The 14,899-nt window shown below is 61.1% G+C and overlaps 1 protein-coding gene across 1 annotated transcript in view; it reads right to left on the bottom strand.

The window, feature by feature from the left end:
• Positions 1–14,899, bottom strand: part of PPFIA4 (PTPRF interacting protein alpha 4) — a 30,264-nt gene that overhangs the window by 13,104 nt on the left and 2,261 nt on the right. The window contains 14 exon segments of the mRNA XM_023747167.1: positions 1,508–1,716; positions 2,810–2,906; positions 4,088–4,179; positions 4,807–4,869; positions 5,147–5,278; positions 5,469–5,552; positions 7,174–7,308; positions 7,527–7,673; positions 7,963–8,154; positions 8,667–8,756; positions 8,967–9,041; positions 9,288–9,452; positions 9,764–9,865; positions 10,714–11,337. Coding sequence (XP_023602935.1) covers positions 1,508–1,716; positions 2,810–2,906; positions 4,088–4,179; positions 4,807–4,869; positions 5,147–5,278; positions 5,469–5,552; positions 7,174–7,308; positions 7,527–7,673; positions 7,963–8,154; positions 8,667–8,756; positions 8,967–9,041; positions 9,288–9,452; positions 9,764–9,865; positions 10,714–10,947 — 1,817 coding nt within the window. The 5' untranslated portion in view covers positions 10,948–11,337.

Here is a 14,899-nt window from a genome sequence, read left to right as displayed (position 1 = left end):
GCATCAGCCCCAGCATCGGCCCCAGCACCGGCCCCAGCATCGGCCCCAGCATCAGCCCCAGCACCGGCCCCAGCATCGGCCCCAGCATCAGCCCCAGCATCAGCCCCAGCACCGGCCCCAGCATCGGCCCCAGCATCAGCCCCAGCACCGGCCCCAGCACCGGCCCCAGCATCAGCCCCAGCATCGGCCCCAGCATCGGCCCCAGCATCAGCCCCAGCATCAGCCCCAGCATCAGCCCCAGCATTGGCCCCAGCATCAGCCCCAGCACCGGCCCCAGCACCGGCCCCAGCATCCGCCCAGCATCAGCGCCAGCATCGGCCCCAGCACCGGCCCCAGCACCGGCCCCAGCATCGGCCCCAGCATCAGCCCCAGCATCAGCCCAGCATCGGCCCAGCATCAGCCCCAGCATCAGCCCCAGCATCGGCCCCAGCATCGGCCCCGGCACCAGCCCGAGTGGGCCACCAGGAGGAAGGTGTTTCTGGCCTTGCCCAGCACTCCCCACTGCAGCTTAGAAAGATTCTTCTCTTTCTTGTGAGCTCAACTATGTAACAAAACTCCCCAGTTTAACAAAAGCAGTTGCTGGGAACGGAGGCAATTTAGTCAGGAATACAAACCATCTGGACGTCAGAATCGTCAGCCTAACACCAACTACAGGGGGACCTCGAGTCCGGCACTTGGCTCTCTGGCCTCAGTTTCCCAATGTGAGGAGTGGGCTACGTCCCCAACACTGGACCTTTCACTGTGCTGACCCGTTCACAGGAAAATGAGAATAATGAGGGGGGGCTCAGAGAGACGCTGTCACACACGCTGTGTACGCACAGTCACACACGTACTGACGTAAAGGTGCCAGCTGAGGAAGAGGACCTGCTTTTCTGTGGGGAGTATGTCTTCCCAACGTTAGGGGTGCTAAAGGTCTGATGGTTGTAGAATGGCTGTGACAGTCGGTAGACTAGAAGCTGGCGGTCCTGTCAGCACGTGTGTGTGTGTGTGTGTGTGTGTGTACCATGTTAACTGGCCTGTGACATCCCAGTGTGGGCGCCCCTGACCCAGAGCCCTCTGCGGCCCTGAAGAGCTGGTGCTGTCCGGCCGGCTCTTCCTTGTCATTGGTCATAACATTAACAAACCCTCTCGATGGCAGGCAAAGTGCCCACCCGGGTAACTTCCTGTCTGAGGCCCCGTTGTGGGGGCGGTGACACCCGTCTGAATCCTGGCTCTGCCACTCCCTGTGCTGCTTTAGGCAAATCCATTGGTCGCTGGTTTCTGCCCCTTGTCTGTCAAGTGGAGATGATACCGTCTCCCCCAGAAATGGTGGTGAGACTGCAACAGCCTTGGTGGGTGGGAGCTGCACCCTTGGTGTCCGCTGCAGACACCACCAGGGCACAGCCACCCCGCAGGTCGGTCTGAGGTCAGTGCTGGGCACAGCCTCCGGGTCCCTGGACAGCGGCGCTCTCGGGCGCATCTATGAGAGACAAGCGAACTGCGCACTTCCTCCTGCGGCGGCCCTGACCTGATCTCCTCGTTGATGGCGTCCAGCTGCTCCTGCAGCATCATGGCCAGGGTCTGCGCATCGGAGTGGCTGCCCGGGGAGACAACATCCACGGAGCCCACCAGACCCCCTGGCCCATCCTCATCCACGTCAGAGATCTCAGGGTCACTGTCGAAGGCAGGGGCGGCCGTGGGGGCCAGCACACCAGGCAGTGGAGACCGCTCCCAGTCCTGAGCAAAGGAGGGAAGAGGAGGGGCATTTGTTCACCCCAGATCTGGGGGTGCAGAACCTGCATTTTAACAAGAGCCCTGGCTGATCTGTTTGCACATAAAGTCTAAGAAATACGACTGAACTATCAAGGAGCCCGACAGCAACGTGCTTAGTGGGGATTCCAGAGGCAGAGATGCTCCAGCCAACACTGGCTGTGCAGCCACCGAGAAGTCCTTTCACCACCCTGTGCCTCAGTTTGCTCGTCTGTAAAAGGGGCATTCACAGGACCGTGCCATAGGCAGTGGTGAGGACTACAGTGCTCAGCCGTGTCTGGCACAAAGTAAGCACGAGTAACACAAACAAAGAGCGACAAGCCCCAGGGTGTCTCGGGGCCCGGTTTGCACAGCAGGACCCTCTGGTCACCCCGAGAAGAGGAAGCTTCTCCGACAGCATCCTGTGAACCTCTCTGGTGGACAGAGGCCCTCGAGAGGCACAGAGCAGAGCTGGGGCAGCCAGAGAGCAGGGAGGAGCGGGGCCTGGGCAGCAGCTGAACAGGAAGAGGGTGAGGGGAGAGAAAGAGGAGCCTTCACCCTGACTCCCCACCCCTCAGACGAGGAGCTCCTTCCCCCTCCCTGTCTGTGGGGGCCCTGGGCTCAGGACAGAGGTCAACCATCCCGGGCCAGGCGGCATCCAGACGCCTACGCTGCCTGCTCCTCCGAAGGCTCAGTGAGATCTCACAGCAGCATCTCAGGAAACTCAGGTGCCGTCCCAGGGCCCGCTCGCTACCCCGCCATCCCGCCATCTCCCCACAGACCACAGCTTTGTTCCAGAAAGCGTGCCAATTCCATCCTGCTCCCGTCCCCGCCCGACCACACGCCTGCACACCCAGCACACGTGCGCACGCTTCGGTGGGCCCCAGGGACCAGGAGGCTGGGGGAGCGCAGCTGTTGCAGCTGCCGAGGCCCCATCCAGGGCTGCAGCTGTCACTGGCACGGGGTGGGGGGCAGGGGAGGATTTGTACCACACGCCAGCCAGCTGTGAAACTGGAGCCAGGCACGCGGCCGAAGTGACCCCACCTCCCGGGAGATGCCCCCCTCACCCTCCACCCCTCACCTTGGCAGACTCTTCCCGCAGCGAGAAGCGGCGACGCAGGCCCGGGGCTGCCGTGCTCAAGGAGAACCGCAGGTCCACCGCGCTGCCCGTGTGCGACCTTGCATGGGGCAGGGAGAGGACGGGCTGAGCCCAGCGCACCCACAGGCCCACAGAGTCCCGGTCTGAGAAGAGGGTCTCTGCTCCCCTACACGCAGCCCGTGCTGTGATGGGCCCAGAGTGTCTACAGTCAGAGCCACAGATTCCCGACACTGAGGAAAGCAAGCATGGCAAGTGGCCTGGTGTCCTTGGGCCACGTCTTACGAATTCAGGGCTGGTCTCTCCTGAGCAGCCTGCAGGAAGGGAGAGCCGGAGTGCCGCCCACTGGCTCCATCCCCTCCCTGCCCACCGCACTCCACACAGGAACGCCTGCTGACCACTGAAGATGCAGCCAAGTCTTACCACCGACACCACAGGCTCAGCACCCCTTTCCCTAACCCCAGCCCCACCCACACACACCACACGCTTCCTTTCACCTCTCTGCAGAGAAACTGTCCTATTGCCCACAGATCGCTATTGCCTCGAGGGTTCTGATCTAAAGGACATTGTTGGGGAGGACACGGCCAGGCCTGCGAACCTTGATGGATTCACTCATTCCGTCTGCTCCTCACCTGCCTCTGGCAGAGAAGGGAGGCAGGGCCACGTCGCCTGCTTCACAAAATATGGAGATAAACCCAGAAGCTCCCTGCAGCATGGGCCCAATTCCAGCATGAGGAGAGCCCCACCCCCATCTCTTAAATGTTCTTGGGAAAGATGCACAACCGTGTGAGGAACAGTAAGGGAGTTCCTGATGCCTCACTTCAATCTCTCCTGCTGCTTTTGTGCCCACTGCCTGCCACCTGCCCTAGGCGGCCCTCAGCTCAAACAGCAATCCTGCAGACCCCTGGAGATGGTGTCTCCAGAGAACGAGAGGGAACCAGACACCCTCCCTGGGCGGGCCGTGGGCAGTGCGCCGTGGGCCGTGGGCGAGCATGTAACTCGGCAGACCCTCTGCAGGGCAGGCCCTGTCCAGGAAGGAGGAAGGATGGCCTGTGTCCACGGCCTGGGGAGGGCTCCCTGTGTGTGACCTGAGCACCCCTCCGAGGTCAGGGCTCCCTGCTCAGCTGACAATGAGCTGGGTGGCTTTGACCAAGCTCTCCAGGCCTCAATGTCCTGCCCTGAGGTCCTAGGCGTCTTTTGGTGGGAGGAAGCCTCCTCCTCGGGGTCCACCAGGACCCCACCCAGCCTCCCGTGCTCCAGTACCTGGAGTGGATGCCATCCACCAACGGCCCCCCTCGACCCTTCAGCTGGTCCACCTCTTGGCGCAGCTTCTCAATCTCTTCGGACAGGCGGCCCTGTGCCAGGCAGACCCGGTGTGGGGTGGGGGTCAGGGAGGGACAGAGAGGGGAGAGAGGGACAAAGAGGATGGCAGAGTTGGGGAGAAGCAGCAGAGGGCACTGCAAAGTGCAAAGCCAGGGCCCAGACCAGGCCCACAGATCACACCAAAGAGACTCGGTCCAAGTGAAGAGCAAACAGAAGGTGGCGGCAGGCGGGCCGGGCTGGGCTAGGACAGGGTCCGCCTGGGGAAGGAAGGGGCTTAGGAGCAGGCCTGAAACCCTCACCACACCTGGCATGACCCTCGAGCTGGGCAGCAGAGGCCCGTGCCCTCGGACCTCACAGACACTGCCCAGGCAGGAACAGTGGCCGAGCCTCCTGGAACCCCTGCTGAGGCCTCAGCAAGCTGTTCTGCTGGGTCCTTCACTGGCCCTGGTCTCTGCCGCCTACTCTATGCCCTCTGCTGTGGCCTCAGGTTCTTCTTTACACGCAGGTGTAATGCACCTACTGTGGCAGGCTCCAGTGAGGACCAGTGAGATCACCTGCACCGTCCAGCCAATGGGCTCACTCTGTGCTGGGCACCAGAGCAGCTGCACCCAGCACAGCCCCCGCCCTCCCCGGCTCGGCGGCGGGCAGGCAGCGGGTACCTTGTGGTGGTGCTGCTCCTCGATCTGCCGCTGGGAGCTCTCCAGCTCCTGCATCAGCGTGTTCTGGGGGAGAGCAGTCATGAGCCAGGACCCAAGGGCTCCTTCCCCACCTGCCGGGACCTGGCCCGCAAGTCTGCCCTCTAGGGCGGCAGCTCCTCCCTTCTCCAGCCTGACTATGGGCAGGCAGAGGCGCCAGGCCCAGGCCAGCCTCCACCCTGACGACCCTCTCACATCCGACCCAGCCCCTCCGGCCCCTCCGGTCCCTCCTCTCTAGCAGGCCCTGTTCTCCAGCAGACCCCATCCCTCCCGCAGCCCCGCCCCTCCGACCTGGGGCACCCACCTTCTCCTCCAGCGCAGCCATGCGCTCCTTGAGGTGGAGCTGCAGGCGCTCGTTGGACTCGCTGAGCAGCCGGTCCACGGTGTCTGACAGCCGCTTGTTGTGGTCCTCGTTCATCTTCTCCCGCTGGCGCACCTGCACACCAGGCACCCCAGGGCCATGCATGCTCACCTGTCCCCTTCTCATTCTCCGAAGCCCCTCTCCAACTCCCCAACCACCTCCTCCCACCCCTCGGTGGCCGTCCCTGACCAGGGCCTTCCCCCTGCCCGCTTCCTCCCTGCCCCACCCACAGACCACCCTGGGGGTGGTTAGAGAGGGGCCTCACCCTCGCCAGCTCCTGGTTCTTCTCCTCCAGCTGGCCCTCCAGCTGCCGCAGGTGCTCCTCAATGTTGCCATGCCTTTCCTCAGCCTGCGGGCAGGGACAGGTCAGTGCAGCCCGGTGTCCGCCCTCCTGCTCAGGTCACCTGTTTCCTGCATCCTGGTGCCAAGTGGTCTCTGGAGATCGGGGCCTCAGGGGCCAACGGAGCCCAGCCCTCCCCCTGCCACCCTGGAGCAGAACAGCCTTAAAACTTCCTGGAGCTGCATCGCAAGACACTGGAAATTCTCCACACACTTCGGGAAAAACTCCACCTGAAGGCATGAGCTGCCTCCAGAGAAACTGACCTGCACTTAAGTGCATGGACTCAAGCCAGAGCCTGGACTCAAATCCTGGCTCCCTCTCTTCCCAGCTGTGTGACCCTGGGCCAGTTGCTGAACCTCTATGTGCCTCGGTTTCCTCAACTGCACAATGTGGGTAACAACAGCTCTGACGCCTATCACCTGCAAGGACTAAATGAGACAACAAACGCTAGCCATGGTTATGACCTTTGTGATCAACCAGCCCAGATAGTGTCTCCCGTTCTGTTCATGATCTCCAGAGATGGAGACCCCCTTGTTTCTGCTGACGAGGTAGTCCAGTCCACCCCTCACCTTACAGTCAGGACAACCCTCCTCATGACTCATGGGAAGAAGGGAGTCCCTCTGTCAGTTCTGGGACATACTAGAGCTGCTGCTCAGCATCACACATCCTCGCACTCTCTACCCAGCCTTGATTCCCAGGGGCTGGGAAGTCCTTCGAAACCAACAAGTCCAAACCCAATAATCATGATGATGATGACATCATCATAGAGCCAATGGTGTCATCACATACATGACATCATCATGGATATGATGACATCATCAAAGAGACGATGGTGTCAACGTAGAGATAACAACACTGGTGTCCAATCAGGGAGGGACGGACTTTTCCCTGGTCACAAGCCAGTCAGTGGCAGAAGCAGACTTGGCCCTGGGTCTACCTAGGTACACCCAGCTGCAGGTTCCACCCACAGGGCCCCAAGCTGCCACACAAGCAGAGGCCCTGGCCTGATGCTTACGATACTGGCTTCCTTCTCTGCATGGGTGGGGGGTTAGCCTCTGCCTGGCGGCAAAGCCTCCTAAATCCCCGATTCATCCACACATGTCTATGTCATGCCCTCCCCCAGCTCTTCCAGAGCCCAGTGTTCAGGCTGCACACCTCTTATGAATTATTATCCATAAAGTTAACTATCCACTCGTTAAAATCATATTCTCTTTCTTCATCCTAAAGCTGCAGCCTTCAAGCAACCAGCGTGGTCCCTAGATCCAGATGCTTCACTTTAATGAAGGCAGATAAGCATGGATTAAACTCCACCCCCTTCAGGAACTACAGACTTGGATCCCATATCCTCTCAGACCTCATCTTTCCAGGGATGAAAGTCCTAATTTTCCACTCCAGACACAAACCCAAGGAAGTATTAACCACATGGTGGAAATGATCACTGAAAGAATTTGCATGAGCACCGTCTCTTCTACTTCTCGGAGCGCATTCACGCCTGCTGTGGGGCTGTCCCCTCCCACCGGGCAATGAGGGCGAGCACCGCTCCTCCAACCGACAGGCACCGGGTGGGCTTCCTGCAGTCGCCCGTGGGAAGTGGCAGGGACACCGCGGACCCCTGGGCCCGGCCACTCACCTTGGTGAGGGCTGCGATTCTCTGGGCCAGCTCGGCCTCCACCTCTGGCAGCGTCTCTGCCTTCCGCAGGGTCTGCTGCAGCTTCTGCTCTGCCACCTCCAGCAGCTCCTGCAGGTGTCGAGCCTTCTCCTCGCACTGGAGTGTGGCAGGGGGGACAGTCAGGAGGGAGCGCTGCAGCCCCCCAGCCTCAGCACAGCGCCAGGACAGGCCAGGAGGCAAGGAACGACCCTGGTTCTTGGCTGCCCAAGGCGACCTGCAGGACCCCAGAGGCCGCTGGGCCACCCAGGTAAGGTTCCTGCATGAGGGAGACTCCCAGGTCCAGCACACGCCCCCACCCCACCAGGAGCAGCTACCTGGCGGTGCAGGGACTCCTTATTGGCCAGCTCGTTCTCCAGCTTGTCATTGAGGTCATGGATGGACGTGGCCTCACGCTGAGCAGCCAGGTAGCGCTTCTCCAGTGTGGTGATCCGCTCCTCCATGTCTTCCTTCTGGGCCAGAGCCTGGGCAGGAGTGGAGGGGCCCCAGGCAAGGTCATCGGCTCCCCCTGCACCTCCCTGTCTGCGCCTCCCACCAGTGCCTGGTGGGCTGTCTCTCTCCACACTGCCCTGCCCGCGTCTACCTTACCTCCTCCGTCCGCAGCTCCTGCTCTAACGGGACCCCACCAAGTGCTCAGTCTTACACTCCCCAGCGCTCGCCTGGCCCCCCTCACTCCCAAGGCATCCAAGCAGTTGCCCTCCTGAGCGCTGAACGCTGCACCCAGCATGCTGGGGCAGGCCAGGCCTTGCTCACCTCCCGCAGGTCCCGCTGATGCCTGCTGCTCAGCTCCTCCGACTTGATCAGGTCCCGGCGGGCGGTGCCCAGGTCCTCCTCCAGTTCAGCCACTGCTGCTGTCAGAGTAACCAGTCGCTCCCGGGCCTGGCTCAGCTCAAAGTTCTGCTTCTCCAGCAACTCCTGCAGCTCCTGCAGCCGGCCCTCGTCATCCTCCAGGGACAGTCAGCCGTCAGTCCACCATCGGTGCCCAAGACATCCCACTCCCCTGTGCCACCCAGGCAGGTCGGAGGAGGGACGCTCTGCCCAGCTTCTGCGCACACCTCAGTCCACCTGCCTCCTCTGGGCCCAGGAGCTCACTCTTGCTCTCCTGTGTGTCTCTTGAAAAGCAATACTTTCTAGTTTGACCTACTATTTCAGCATCTTATAACCTAGAGAGGGGCCTGACTGAAGAACAGGCTCAGAGAAAGCATCTTCCCTGACGGAAGCTGACACACAGGTAGATGGGCCCTGACAGTTCAGGTGGACAAGCACCTATGTCCCTAGCAGTGGGCACGGAAACAAAACTATAGATTTCTCTGCAGATGGGGTGTGGAAAGAGAAAAGAGAAGGGGATATTGGAAGAAGCCCTGAAATACTTTGAGCAGCTGCTCCACTGAACAGGTCAGGGCCCCCCTCCTGTCTGTGGGAAGACATGCCCCTGCTATGCAGCTCCCATAACCCACCTTCCACAGGCGTTTCAGTCCCAGCTCCACGGTCCCCTCCTCTTCCGCCACTCCATCCCGAAGCCCTGCTCCCTGCTGCAGGGCAGACACCTGCAGGGCACAGTCCCAGCAGAGTGAGTCAGAGACAAGAGAAGCTCTCCTATGTTCCAGACCCTTCTGGGCCCCCTGCCTCCCTTCGGCCAGCAGTCTCCAGCCAAGACAGCGAGACAGCAGTGAGCATCTACAGGAAGCCGATGGGCAAAGGGTGAACCAGCCTTGGCTTCCAGCTCAGGTGCAGATGGAGGGTGAGCAGGCGCTTACCTGCTGGTGGGCACCTGCCAGCTGCTCCTCCAAGGTGGTGACTCGCTCCAGGGCCGCCCGGAGCCGCTCCCGCACCTGCCCAGGTAAGGAGGTGAGGGATGGAGGAAGAAACAGAGACCCACTGGGCGCAGGCTGGGGGAACCTGGGCTCGGCTGACCACTGTGCTGTGAGGCAGAGAGGCCCTGCCAAGAGCAAACTTCCAGAGGGAACCTAAGGGGAGCCCCTGACACTGGGCAACGGAGGAGGGAGCCTGTTATGAAGCTGGCAGATGGGGTGGGAAAGAGGATGCAGGAATCACAGAGAAGGGTGCGCCGGGGGTACCTTCTCGTCCAGGGCCTTGTGGTGCTCGAACAGCGACTTGAGGGCCTTCAGCACCTCCACCTCACTGGAGACCCCTGAGGGCGACTGGGCCTGGCGCTTCACCACCGTCATCCGCAGCGATCGCTCGTGGCGGGACACCAGGCACTCCAGGTGTTCCAGAAGCAGCTGGTGCAACCGGGAGGCGAGAGGAGGGCCGTGAGCAAGGGGGTAAGGGTTCTAGGAGGGCCCACGTGATCACGGTACACACGAGTACAGCCATGTGCGCCGTTAACATGTTGAAATACTTCCGTGTTATAAGCAACTGCTGTCCCAACCAAATTCCACCCCATGCCAGCTGCCCTGGCCTCCCCCCAGGACCTCAGGTGAAAAGCCCAGCACTGATGGTGGAATAATCTATCGCCCAGACATAAGGCAGAGATGTGCCTAGGCTGGCCAAGGGGTCCACCCCCACACACAGGCCAGGTCACCCCACTGACCCTCGTGTTGTTCCGCTCTGCTTTCAGCTCCGATATCTCTTCCTCCCGCTCTAGAAGCTGCTCCCGACACATGCTCAGCTCCCGGGTTAAGGTGGCAAATTCCTGAAAAGCCCACAGCCCCTCAGTGCATGGGACTCCCGCGGAGCCTGAGAGGCCACGGCCCTGTGCCCCTGCCCCTGCCCCTGGATTGCTGCCTTTCTATCAAGGCCACGGCCAGATGGCCAAGCATCTCACACCTGGCAGGCCTGGCGCTGGCGCTGGTTCACTCCTCAGCTCCCACACTGTCACGCACACTGTACCGACACAGGACTCGATGGCACGCCCGGGGCACCGTGACACCACCCCAAAGGACTGGTGCTCCCCTCGCCTCCTCCGCTCATCGCTGCCTGGTTCCCCAGGCCTGGATGCCTCCCACCTGCCCTCCACCTTGGCCCACCTGACCCAAAGCACAACGTTAACACAAACTTCTTTCCGGGTTTTCCAGTTTCTGTTTCAAGGACCCTTTCCAAGCCCTCTAAGGTCTGGTCAACCTGAGTCATCTGCTGTCTACCTTTGCTCCAGGGGCTCCCTATCCCCCTCACCCCGCTCTGGAGCCCAGCCCTCTGTCACCACCTGAGGAAATCACATCCTCCTCAGACCTTCCCAGGCCTCCCCACCTGCCACCTCCAAGAACAGGGTCTGGGGAGCAGCAGCCAGCCTGGGGTGCCACCTGCTGGCCACATGAGCTCACTGCAGCTGCCAACTATGGCTGGTTTTCTTCCTGCATCCAATTCCACCCGCTTCTCCAGAAGCTTGGAAGGGACAGGGAAGGGATCTGCAGGGAGGTGAGGGGCAGTGGAGGCTCTGAGGGTTCCATCTGCTGACATGCAACTGAGATGGTCTGCTGAGGGCCCTGAGGGCGCCGGGCTCAGCAGGGCTGGGGGGGGAGGCGTGCAGGGGTCAGGTCTGACCTGGGGGAGGGCGGAGTTCAGGTGGCGCTGCAGCTGGTCCCGCTCATGCAGGGCATCCTGGAGCCGGCCCTGTGTGGCCGCCAAGGTCTCCTGACTCTCACGAAGGGACTCGAGCAGCTTCTCCCGCTCATCCAGCATGTTCACCATCAGCTGCTCAAAGTTGGCATCCGCATCAGCACCATGTGGGGGCCCCAGAGGGTCCCCCTCATTGATTGTGGGCATCACCTCACACATGGTGGGGTGGGCAGGGCCTTCTCAGCGTGGGGGACAGGGAAGGGATTCACAGGGCTGGCACCTCCAGGGGGACCCAGAGCAGGGGCCTCAGAGAGGGCAGTGCCAGGCGAGCAGACAGGTGGGCGGGGCTCCTCCCATGGCATCAGTTGCTCTTGGTCTGAAAGGGGCCAGGTGCCCGCCCCTGTGAAATGGAGCCCGGGGGCCTGGCCTAACCCCTCAGGGCTGGGGCTGGGCGGGCTGTATTCCCAGGCAGGCAGGCAGCAGCTGAGCGTGGCCATGGCAGACAGGAAGAGGGTGGCTGGAAGAAGGCCCTTTGCTTAGATGGAGTTCTGGAGCCTGGCAGAGTCCCAGCTGGGTCGAGCAACACCCATGGTTCTGGAGGGCAGTGGCCTGTGGGAGAAGAGACTGCTGTGAGGACCCGAGGAGTGGAGAAGGCACCCAGGGAAGGGTGGAGAAAAGGAGAGGGAGGTGTCAGTGCACGCCCCTTCTCAGCTTACTCCCACCCCAGCCTCTGCCCCTGCTCCCCTCCCCAGCTGTCAGAAGTGCAGCCGCAGTGGAGTGGTTCCCACCCACGTGGCTTCCTGGCCAAATATAGAAATGATTCAGGCAGCGGCAGGCTGCCCAGAGCCCTCCTGAGACCTGGGGTGGGAGAGAGCGAGGGGAGGGACCAGGGTCTCTGGCCCCACATTCTGGCCAAGGCAGGCAAGAAGGGGTTAAAGGACACCGGGTGGTCCTGCCCTGATCACAGTGCAGCTGGGCTCCCCGGAGAGGCTCCTTGGTGAGGCCCGGCTGGCCCTGAGGCCCAGCATTCAGGGAGGAGGCTCTGGCTCATCACCCCACCCCTGAAACCTGGCACACAGCAGCAGGTGTCCATGCTGCTTCCATGGCCAGACGATTCGAGGAAGCCCAGGTGGATGTGGGTTGGGGCTGTCACTCTCCTGGGGCAGGGCTAAGACGTGGGGGCCCTGCTCAAGGCTTGGAATCTTCTCTCTCCATATAACGGCCATTGCTGGTGCTGTGTTAGCATGTGCACAGCCTGGTTCCAGCAATGCCTTGAGCCTGGCACAGGGATGCCCAGTGATCAGAGCAAAGGAGGCGGCAGGCAGCTGGGGACTTCTCTGCCTGCAGCCAGCTTCCAACCGCCCTGCTGCTGCTGAAGGCCACCACCTGAGTCACTTTGCAGAGCTCCTGTTACATGAGAGACGTGAGGCGCCCAGCAGAGCAATGCTCCACAGACAGTCTTTCCTTCCTTCCCTCTCCCTCTCCACTTGGGAGACACAGGGACAGCTTCTTGTCCACCCCTCAGGTGGCAGATGGGAGAGGACAAGACACATGGGGACCCAGTGTGAGGTCAGAATCCACAGGAGAACCAGAGAAGAGCCAAGCCTCTTCCACCCCAACCCACCTGCCATGGCCTCCCCCAAAGCGCTGATGATCTGGGCAGAAACGGGCGCTGAGGGAGGCTGGGGAAGGATGTGGGCCTGGACCAGAGGAAGTTAGAGTGCCAGCGTGAGAACTAGAGGGCCAGTGGTTCAAGCAGGCATGTGGGTACTGCCCACACATGTACAGAGGTAGACACAGAGCACAGAGACCCAGGACATACACACACGTGGCCACGCACACGCTCCCAGACACACTCTGACCCAGGGGATCCTGTCCCCAAGCTGACAGCCACCATGGAGGCAAAAGAGTAGTGCCCTGGTCTGCACCTGCCCACCCGCATCCCTGCGCCCAGAACAAGAGCCCCGCTGCCATCTCGCTGATGCTGCCTGCACCAGTGCCCAGGACCCTGCAGCCTGGGTGCTCCACCTGTGAGGCTGAAAGGTCACAATGCCCCACCTCCCCAAGCTCAGCAGAGCCAGGTCCTCATCCCTCCCCTCCCCTCCCCCACCCCAAGAAAAAAATGAGAGAGCAGGAGGGAGGCTGAGGTAGAGAGCATGCTGAGGAGGGACACTGGTCCAGGGCCGCCTGCACGAGTGTAGTGACCCGAGCTGGCACCAAGGAGACCACCTGGGTCGCCCTGGGCTTCTCACCACCTACCGAGGCCTCTGCTGTCCGACGGACCCACAAGGTCTGCTTTGCTCCCTCAGAAGGATGAGCTCATGGATAACAGAGCTGGGAACAGCAGGAAGCACCATGATGCAGAGCAGTACGAAGCACCAGTGCTGGGCAAAGGTGGGCCTGCGGGAGGGCTTCACAGGCCCTCATAGGAAAGGCCTGGGAGGTTCTCAGGCTGCCCACTGTGACATGCTGGCTATTTGGTCCAACTTGGCCTCCCCCGAAATCCTCCTGGTCGTTCTGGCAACTGAGAAGCTAGCTTCGCTGCCACCAGCCCTCCCCCAGCCGCCCTCCAAGCCAGGTGCCAGGTAGCAGCTCCATTTGCCCTGGCAAAATGCCATCAGGTAGAGCCAGATGCCCTGCTGAGGGGGTTGGCCGAAGGGAGCCCTGGGACAGGGACACCTTTAAATAGCGCAGTTATCACCTCAGCCTAACAAAGCCTCAGCGCCTGCCGCCCAGTAACACGCACAGGCCCCGATTCAGAGGCAAAAGCTACCGCCCAAAGCAAACATTGTTGGGGGATGGAGGGGTTGCCGGTGAGGGGTGCGGGCAGGCTGCAGAACAGCGGAAGGGGCTCCCGGTGAGCAGGGAGGGGTCAGGGCTCACAAACACGGGACACGAAAACTGAGGTCCCTTGGGCTTCCCCAAGCTTACCCCCATCCTTTCCCAGCAAACAGGAGGAATGGGTACTTGGGTCCGATGCTCTGGCTCCCCGCTGCCCCACCAGATGGCAGGCCCCAGCACTGTGAGAACGCGGCCAGGGCCGGGCTACTGCCCCACAGAAGCCACAGGGCCAGCGCCAAGCTGCCAGTTGGTGCTCAAATCCCGAAGCCCATGAGTTGGGACAAGAGGGAGCCTCAGAGCAAAGAGCTAAGAGGAAGGTCATCCTCCCAATTCGACGGCAGGAAATGGGGCGGGAGGTGTGACACAGGAAAAGAACAATTAGGACAGCAACTATGATTTACTCAGCTTTTACCACGTGCCAGGCTTGTGTTGATGGTTGGCGTATCTTAACTCATTCCAGTCCTCACGATTCCTTTCAAGGACACGGAATTCTTCTTCCCATTTCAGAGACATGGGAATCGGGACTCAGTCACATAACCATGTTTCCACAGTAAGAGGAAGAACTAGGTTCAAATCCAGTCTGAGTCCATAGAGGGGCCTTACTCCTTCACCCCATGACCTTTCTCAGGCCTTTCCGACCCTCATCCAGGGTGCCAGGGTGCTGCAGCCTAGGGACAGCTCCCCCTCCCCTCTGGGGGCAGGTCTCTGAGCAGCAGCCCCCCTGGTCACTGACGAGGCCACTGGGCCTCTATCTGTGAAGCCCATCTCTCTAGCTGCTCCCAGGTGTAGTCCTTGAATCCGTGTGACTATGAGAGGGAGAGGGGGTTAGGACGTGGATGAGAATAAAGGAGTGAAAATTCCATCTGTTGCACATATTCTGGCCCAAACAAGGGCCAAATATTGTGGTTCCACGACTGGCCTAGTGTGAGCTGAGGTCTAGTAACTGGGCCCAGCCCCCCTTCTACTTACTGCACCCATCAGAGCCTCACTGCAGGGTCCCCCAAGCCCAGGGCTCCACATGCATTAGCAATGGTGGTGATCACCCCATGAACCCCCCCCCGAATGTCCACTACTCATGGACCAGCCAGGCTCACCACCCAGCATCTCTCCCTTTAAGCAGAGTCCTGCTCCGTAGTAGTTGCTAGGCCTCCACTCCTCCAGCATTCACCCCGACCCCTACTCCCTTACCTAGAACTCCGGGTTCCTGCGTGGAAGGGCTCTCTGAGGTCCTGCATGCCTACCTCTCCACAAGCCTACAGCCTGCGCTCACTGTGCCACTGGTGAGCCAGTAGCTGGGTGAGTCCTCAGGCTCTGCTGGCTTTGGAGCGAC

The sequence above is a fragment of the Myotis lucifugus genome, unplaced genomic scaffold, assembly GCF_000147115.1.
Source record: "Myotis lucifugus unplaced genomic scaffold, Myoluc2.0 scaffold_808, whole genome shotgun sequence".
NCBI lineage: Eukaryota > Metazoa > Chordata > Mammalia > Chiroptera > Vespertilionidae > Myotis > Myotis lucifugus.
This window is presented reverse-complemented; position numbering and strand designations above follow the sequence as displayed.